Source organism: Halichoerus grypus, chromosome 5 (assembly GCF_964656455.1).
Source record: "Halichoerus grypus chromosome 5, mHalGry1.hap1.1, whole genome shotgun sequence".
In the NCBI taxonomy this organism is placed as follows: Eukaryota; Metazoa; Chordata; class Mammalia; order Carnivora; family Phocidae; genus Halichoerus; species Halichoerus grypus.
Genome location: NC_135716.1, coordinates 166573247 through 166581709, shown reverse-complemented (window position 1 = coordinate 166581709; position 8463 = coordinate 166573247). Strand labels below are relative to the sequence as shown.

Below are 8463 nucleotides of genomic sequence, written 5' to 3'. Positions count from 1 at the left end.
ATGTGCCCTGCAGGCATTTCTTATCATTTAAGTCATACAAACTAGGGCTGGTATTTTTCCCACCAAAAGATGATCAATAAAAACAGTTCTACAATTTCACAGAAAGCAAAGAAGATATTTTTATAATCACGAATAAGATAATCTGGCCCAACCCTCTCATCTAAAGGAGGAAAAACTGGGCTCAGAGAGAAAAAATGACTTAGGAAAAGGCTATAAACCACTATGGTCTTTTTCACATTTGTTAGATGGTGAAAGGGAGGTCATGGCAAAGCCTTCCCCAGACTCCTACTTATGCTCTTTTCCACTTCATTACCTCACATTGCCAGAAGTCCAGTTATCAAGCCTGTTCAATTACATATTAATGCATTTTACAAATATTAATTCAGTGCCTACTTGACCAAAGCCCTGATAACTTCAAATGGTGAAAAGCACAAAGAGAGAGCGAGAAAGAACAAAATGTAGCCATATTAGAATGACTAAGGAGGTTGGGGAAAGTTTCTGAGGTGACCTTTAAGCTGTGACTTGAGTGACATGTCAATGCAACAGAAGAACGCTGGCACCTCTTAAGAGACTACATACACATACACATATAAAAAATTTTCCCCAGAACCCTAAGTCGGAGCATTCTTGACATAGCCCCCCAACCCCTACATTAGCCATCTTATCGATGCTACGTCCAGGAAAGGGAAGGCTTCCTTTGAGTGTTTTAACAACTTCAGGATTGGAATCGTGGGATGGGCTGGATGCCGCGCCTCACTCTAATGGGTCCAAGGGCCCGGATTTGGACTTCAGACGGCGTTCCTCCTCCATTATTATTCTCCAGGCCTTTGGCCCCAAAGACCTTGCTAGGGATTGGCTACGAATAGGCCCGCCTCTCGCTCAGGATTCGCTGTGAACTGCAGGAACCCCGCCTCCTCCACTTCATAATTCGCTACTCCTCGGTTCATCCCGCCTCTCCATCGAAAAGATTGGCTGCCTGGCTCCCAAAGTCATTAGCGCCCGCAGAGAGGTGACTGGAGAAGTCCTGCTACAACAACAATGGCTGGCACCGCGTTGGGCTCCCGGGTGCGGCTGGGTGTGTGGGGCGTTAGGGCCTTAGAAGCCCGAGGCTTCAGCTCCGAACGGGTACGCCGGCGGTAGTGTCCGCAGCCCCAGCCCTAAACGCGGATTCCATCTCCCTTTCGCACCTTTACCGACGTTCTCACCTCTCTCCGCAGTCAGACTCCGGCGCGGGCTCGATCCGGGAGGCAGGTGGGGCCTTCGGAAAGAGAGAGCAAGCTGAAGAGGAACGATACTTCCGGTGAGGTCCACGGAGCCCCGAGTCCAGTCCAGATCTCTCAGGGCCCTTCGATCCTTCTTAAACTGAGTCGCCCGGGCACCTGGGTGGCTCAGTAGGTTGAGCAGCCCACTCTTGGTTTCCGCTGCGGTCGTGATCTCGGGTTGTGGGATCGAGCCCGGGGTCGGGCTCCGTGCTGGGAGGGGAGTTTGCGTGGGATTCTCTCTCTCCTCCCTCCGCCCCTCCCCCCCCCCCGCTCGCTCGCTCGCTCGCTCGCTCGCACTCTCTCTCTTGAATAGATAAATCTTTAAAAGGAAAAAAAAAAAAACTTCCAATGGCTCTACCCTTCTCTCCCTGGTCCCTGGGGCTCCCATCCCCCGATAGAACTAGCGGGCCCTGAACCCATTACCCCCAACACTTGAGGTCCTGACTGTCGCCACCTATAGGGCGCTTACAGTGCCCGGCAGAACAGTTCAGGGGTCCCAAACCCAAGCCATTTCCACGCGCGGGTCTCCAGAACTCACAAACCATGGCTCAACTCTTTCTGAATCATTGACCATGCCCACCCATGGAGTTCTCCCCAGTCTTGCGAAATGGCTTCCGGGTTCTTTCAAGATGTCTAGGTCCTACTGCCCAATACTTGCAGACCCCCTGAGCCTGATTTCCTCGGCCTTCAACCACCCATAACCCCTCTACTCTTTCTTTCTTTTCTCCTCCACATGGAGTCCCTGGCTCTCCAGACCCTCAGCCATTTTCAGACCCCCACATGTCTTCCAATTCCGCCAGAGTGCTTCCAACCAAGGCAGCAGCTCCTAGTTGGAACCTCCTCCCCCACTTGGAGACTTTTGCACTGCCCAGCCCAGCCCAGCCCAGCGACTGGGCTGGATAGATTTCTCTCCTGTGTAAGAGTACAGAGCAGTTTGGACCTAGGGACTCTTTCCTAGCCCTAAATTATCATTTACTGACTTCTGTACCCAGGGGGGAACAGTGTGGAACTAATCTCGCTTCTGCTTCTCCTCCTTTGGTCTAGCTTTTAACTTCTCCCCTTTATTGCTCACTCTTAAGAGTTATCACCATGGCACCTGCCATACCAGAGAACCAAAACACAGCCCTTAGATACCATTTAACTGGACATCAACATTTTACAGTTAAGGAAAACTGAGGCCCCTATGTGCCCAAACCAACATTTGAATGTCCCTTCTTGAGACCTAAATTGGGCTGGCAAGTACTTTATTTCCCCTTCATTTTGGCCTTTACAGTGAGCCATGCATTTCCCTAGGCAAAGAAAGCCCTAGATAAATTGAGATAGGACATGGATATTTGTCCATCCTTCCCTCCTTTTGCTCTCCCCCCCCCCCCGAAAAAAGGGATTCTGATCTCTGGGTGGTTCCTGTCCTAAGGTATATGGGACTTAATGTCACACCTCTCTGGAGTTTTCTAAAGAGAAATCTGAAATGAATAACTCATAGATAATGGAATTTCAGGCACTAGCACCAGGAAAATGGAATCATTTTGGTCATCCTTAAGGTGGATATATCTCAAGATGGAGTATTCTTTCACTAGTGGGGCTTGAGTGGGTAGTAGAGGATGACCAGCCAGACTTCAATGGGATTGGGACTCCCGTTCTTTGCCTTAGGTATTGCAGGTTATGCTTAGAGATCTCTGTGGGGTGAAGGATTGGGATTTAATGCAGATCCACTGTATCCTTGTAGAGCACGCAATAGAGAACAACTGGCAGCCTTGAAGAAACACCATGAAGAGGAAATCACCCATCATATAAAGGAAATTGAACGTCTGCAGAAAGAAATTGAGCGGCACAAGAAGAAGATCAAACATCTAAAACATGATGATGATGATTAAACATACACACTTCCCATAGCATAGCTACATATCATTGCCCACTTCTATGGAAACATAGTTCTGGTTTTATTAATATCTATCTGTGTGCTGCCGACAGATTATAATAAATTGTCATCAGTGAATTGTGTCTAATGCCTTCTTCCACTATCTGGAGAGGGGTAGGGGGACATACTACTGGACTTCTAAAATGAATCAGATAGGGGCACCTGGGTGGTTCAGTTGGTTAAGCTTCCAGCTCTTGATTTGGGCTCAGGTCATGATCTCAGAGTCGTGGGATCGAGCTCCCACTTCGGGCTCCATGCTCAGGGCAGAGTCTGCTTGAGATTCTCCCTCTCTGCCGTCCCACTCGTTGCATACTCTCTCTTGCTCTCTCTCTCTCTCTCTCAAATAAATAAATAAATCTTTTTTTAAAACAATGAATCGGGCGCCTGGGTGGCTCAGTTGAGCAACTGCCTTCGGCTCGGGTCATGGTCCCGGGGTCCTGGGATCAAGCCCCATGTCGGGCTTCCTGCTTCACCAGAGGCCTGCTTTTCCCTCTCCTACTCCCCCTGCTTGTGTTCCCTCTCATGCTGTCTCTCTCTCTCTCTCTCTCTCAAATAAATAAAAATCTTACAAAAAAAAAAAAAATGAATCAGGGTACCTACAATAGGGAGCTCAAAGATGGAGCACAGTGATAAGTGCTATGTAATTTATAGGGGGAGGGGGACTATGACACTAGGAAAGGTCCCTTTCTCTGTCTGACACTAGTCAGAGGTGTTCAGAGAAAGCTTGAAAAATAAACCCTAATCCAAGACATAAGATCAAGAGCAGCCTGGAAAACAGGAATGATTGCTTAAGAGGATACAATTCAAGGCACCATCAGTCTATTTTGCAGATGGGCACCTGGCTGGCTCAGTAGAACATGCTACTCTTCGTCTCAGGGTCCTAAGTTCAAGCCCCATATTGGGTATAGAGCTTACTAAAAAAAAAAAAGTGATTAGAGAACTCTTCATATGAGCTAGTTATCTTTGTTCTAATTAGCCTTGTGCAAATTGAAAGAACTAGAATTAGAAATTATGTTTTACCTACAGTTGCCCAGTATTGTGGAGTTGAGACTTCCAAGTTTGTTAATAACAGAGAATCAGAATTTCCTTAGATTATATTTTGCTTTGCTGAGTGTTCTTGATTCAAATTTGACTGTAAGGCTTGTTTAACTAAATTATTACACAAACTGTAACTCCTCCAGGCCAAAAAAAAGTGACATTTTGGGCCAATAACAAGACATTTTCAATTCACCAGTTTAATGGATTATTTGCCCTAGAATTGTAATGAGTACTTTGTTGTGAGACCCTATTACAAAAAGGCCTTTAGGACCATTGAATGATAAAAGTTCAGACAAGTCATTGACCCTACTCCTGCAGACAAGATACTAAATGTCTGTTTCCAAAACATGTCCATGATGCTGCTAGTGGAAAGTTTATGGACACTCCAGAGATGTGAATGCTGAGATTCAAGTGGCCAGCAATGAGATTACCTTAAAGATGCAGTGCAAAAAATTATCATAAGTCACATGCCTTTTTTTTTAACTTTACAAGAGTACAAAGTTTGAAAAGTTAGTTGAACAAGTAATTTGGGATTTAATGCAGATCCACTGTATCCTTGTAGAGCACGCACTAAAGAACAACTGGCAGCCTTGAAGAAACACCATGAAGAGGAAATCACCCATCATATAAAGGAAATTGAACGTTTGATCTTCTTGTGCCGCTCAATTTCTTTCTGCAGACGTTCAATTTCCTTTATATGATGGGTGATTTCCTCTTCATGGTGTTTCTTCAAGGCTGCCAGTTGTTCTTTAGTGCGTGCTCTACAAGGATACAGTGAATCTGCATTAAATCCCATTTTGCATTTTGTGAGCCTCTCCCCCAGCCCGTACTAAAAGGCTTACAAAATCCCTTAAGTTTGTGATGATAGTATTCTCATGACTTCTAATCAACAATTACCTTGTTAGAAGTTATGTTCCTGAGTGTGCCATCTGCTCTTGAGATCTATTTTAAATTAAAGTCACTCTAATAATGATCAAATAAAGCAAGCAAAAAGTTGAAACTTGAAGAGTAAGCTCGAATTCTTAGGAAGATAAAATGAATAATTTTTGGAGCAGCTTAATTTAAGACTACCTGAACTTTATGAAAGTGGTAACTCATGGTCTTGTTGTGACATATCTGTGGTTAATTTTTCTATCCTGTCATAATAAAAGCAAGATATAAATATTATTTAAAAATACATTTTAAAAATATCTCTTAAATATATTTGTTTAAATATATCTTTGTTAAAATCCTAAGGTAATTTATGTGATTTGAGCCAGTAACCACAGACACATAGCACAGGTCATAAGATTCCCCAGAAGCACCCCAGATGTTTCTTGAAATTTGGAAAGTACTACAGCAGGCGTTCTTTTTTTTTTTTTTTTTAAGATTTTATTTATTTATTTGTCAGAGAGAGAGAGCCCAAGCAGGGGGAGCAGCAGACAGAGGGAGAAGCAGGCTCCCTGCTGAGCAAGGAGCCCCATGCAGGACTTAATCACGGGATCACGACCTGAGCGAAGGCAGATGCTTAACCAACTGAGCCACCCAGGCGTCCCTACAGCAGGAGTTCTTAAAGTGCCCCCAAGCCAGCAGCATCAGCATCACCTGGGAACTTGTTAGAAAGGTAAGTTCTCAGGCCCCATCACAGACCAGCTAAAACTGAGGGTTAAACCCAGAAATTGTTTAACAAGCTTCCCCAAGTGATTCTAATGTCCACTAAAGTTTGAGGACCACTGTACAAGTAGTTTCTAATGACATTTGCTGGCATTCTTGGGCATAGAACACTTTTATAAAAGCAGATTATTAGGCATAATAATACATATATCTAATATAGTTCTTCATATGAATGTCATTTCAGAATAAAAAGATATGTTAAGATTATTCTTGTACAAAACATATTAACATAAGAGCATAGCATTCCCTGGAATAAAATCCTTTTTGTTTACAAGTAACAGACAACCAGCACAGTCTGGCTTAAGGAAGAGAAAAGGGGTGATTTTTTTAAAGAATAGGGGCTCTTGTCTCCAAATCTCAAGAAAACCTGAACAAACAAAACTCAGGAAAGGCAGGGACCAGAGAAGCTCTGAGAACTGCAAGAGCAGATTTGTTGAAGCAGCCCTAACCATCTGAGTCAGAATCATTGGAGTCCTTTTTTTTTTTTAAGATTTCTATGGAATTTTACACAATGAAGTTATTGAAGTTATTCAACAATTGCACAGCAGTTTATGAGCATGTCATAATTACTTGCTTATTAAATCTTGTGAGATTTCTGGCAAATAGATCCATGCCATTAGTTTATTTTTTTTTAAGATTTTATTTACTTATTTGAGAGAGAGAGTGAAAGAGAGAGGGAGAGAGAGAGAGAGACCACGAGCAGGGGGAGGGGCAGAGGGAGAAGCAGGGTCCCCGCTGAGCATGGAGCCCAATATGGGACTCGATCCCAGGACCCTGGGATCAAGACCTGAGCCAAAGGCAGACGCTTAACCAACTGAGGCACCCGGGGGTCCCTAGTTTTTTTTGTTTTTTGTTTTTTTTAAAATTCAATTAGCCAACATAGAGTACATACTTAGTTTTAGATGTAGTGTTCAATAATTTATCAGTTGCATATAACACCCAGTGCTCATCACATCACGTGCCCTCCTTAATGCCCATCACCCAATTTTATAAGCAAAGTAACCAAAGCAGGGAATTGTGAAGTTTCTCAAGGTCACACAACCAGGTTTCTGCTAAGCAAGAACTTTCCTTCAAAGTTCCTGCTCTCACAGGGGCACCAGGGTTAAGCATCTGCCTTCGGCTCAGGTCATGATCCCAGCGTCCTGGGATTGAGCCCTGCATTGGGCTCTCTGCTCAGTGGGGAGTCTGCTTCTCCCTCTGCCCCTCCCCCCTGCTTGTGTGCTCTCTCTCTCTGTCTCTCAAATAAATAAAAAAATCTTAAAAAAAAAAAGCTCCTGCTCCTACAAACTTATGTTGCAATCCCAGTGTAGTGGTTCAGCTGCCCATTATTAGTTTCCCTCTCAAGATGTGGGACAGGTTGGGGGCGTGCCTGAACATCTGGGAATGAGGGATAATGGTGAAGACTCCTGGAAGTAAATGTAGAAGTGCCAGTGGTTGGTGTTGGCATGGGCATTAGCATTTTGTCTGCATCATGGACCCTATCAGTATGTCAGTGCATGCCTAGATGATGCAAACACACATTTGCAATAGAGTCTAGTTTGAGATTTTCACATCAGAAAGTCCAAAGTTGTAATTCCTAACCCAGGCAGCACATCAAAATAACTGAGAGTTTTAAAATTGAGCCAAAGCCTCAGGACCAATAAATCCAAATCTCTGAGACTGGGGTGTGAGCTTGGGTATTTTCAAAAAGCTCCCCCTTTTTCCAATATGTGACCAGAGTTGTAAACCACTGGTATAAAGGAGCCCTGCAGATCTGTTGATATGGTTGGGCAGGTTGTTCACTGGATAAGGACACCTAACTAAAGGGGCCAGGGAGGACTAAAATTCAGCCCACACCCTGCTCATCAAGCAGTGTACTCTAGTTTAGGGGTGGCATCTACCCTGAAAGTCACCTTTTTTTTTTTTTAAAGACTTTATTTCTTTATTTGACAGAGACAGAGCGAGAGAGGGAACACAAGCAGGGGGAGTGGGAGAGGGAGAAGGGAGGGGTGCCTGGGTGGCTCAGTCAGTTAAGCGTCCAACTCTTGGTTTTAGCTCAGGTCATGATCTCAGGGTCATGAGATTGAGCCCCACATGGGGCTCTGCACTCTGCAGGGAGTCTGCTTGAGATGGTCTCTCTCCCTCTCCCTCTGCCCTTCCCACAGAGAGAGTGCATGTGCTCTCTCTCTCTCTCATGAATAAATAAATAAATAAATAAATAAATAAATAAATAAATAAATAAAATATTTTTTAAAAGACGTCTATTCAAGTCCTTTACATATTTTGAATTGTCTTTTGATTGTTGAGTTGTTTTTTTTTAAGATTTTTTTATATTTGACAGAGAGAGATCACGAGTAGAAGAGAGAAGCAGAGGGAAAGGAAGGGGGACAAGCAAACTCCCCACTGAGCACAAAGCCCAAGGTGGGGCTCAACATGGGGCTTGATCCCAAGACCCTGAGATCATGACCTGAGCCTAAGTCAGATGCCTAACCAACTGAGCTACCCAGGCGCCCCTGTTGTTGAGTTTTAAGAATTCTTTATATATTCTGGACATAAGATCTGTCTGCAGACCCATCCTCTGTGCTGTCTGGAAGTTGCAGAAGAGTATATATA

At 44.2% G+C, this 8463-nt stretch overlaps 1 protein-coding gene across 1 annotated transcript; it reads left to right on the top strand.

Moving 5' to 3' along the window:
- The first annotated feature begins 965 nt into the window (after positions 1-965).
- On the top strand, positions 966-3258 carry ATP5IF1 (ATP synthase inhibitory factor subunit 1). The gene is made up of 3 exons (XM_078073574.1): positions 966-1125; positions 1218-1300; positions 2989-3258. Exons 1-3 carry the CDS (start codon positions 1039-1041, stop codon positions 3134-3136), a joined length of 318 nt encoding a protein of 105 aa, XP_077929700.1. The 5' UTR covers positions 966-1038; the 3' UTR covers positions 3137-3258.
- Positions 3259-8463: the final 5205 nt, after the last annotated feature.

Excerpts from the sequence above, each read along its gene's own strand:
- ATP5IF1 (XM_078073574.1), top strand. The coding sequence starts at position 1,039 with ATGGCTGGCACCGCGTTGGGCTCCCGGGTGCGGCTGGGTGTGTGGGGC. Across the intron at positions 1,126-1,217 it reads GAGGCTTCAGCTCCGAACGG|TCAGACTCCGGCGCGGGCTC; the intron begins GTACGCCGGCGG and ends CTCTCTCCGCAG. Across the intron at positions 1,301-2,988 it reads GAAGAGGAACGATACTTCCG|AGCACGCAATAGAGAACAAC; the intron begins GTGAGGTCCACG and ends GTATCCTTGTAG.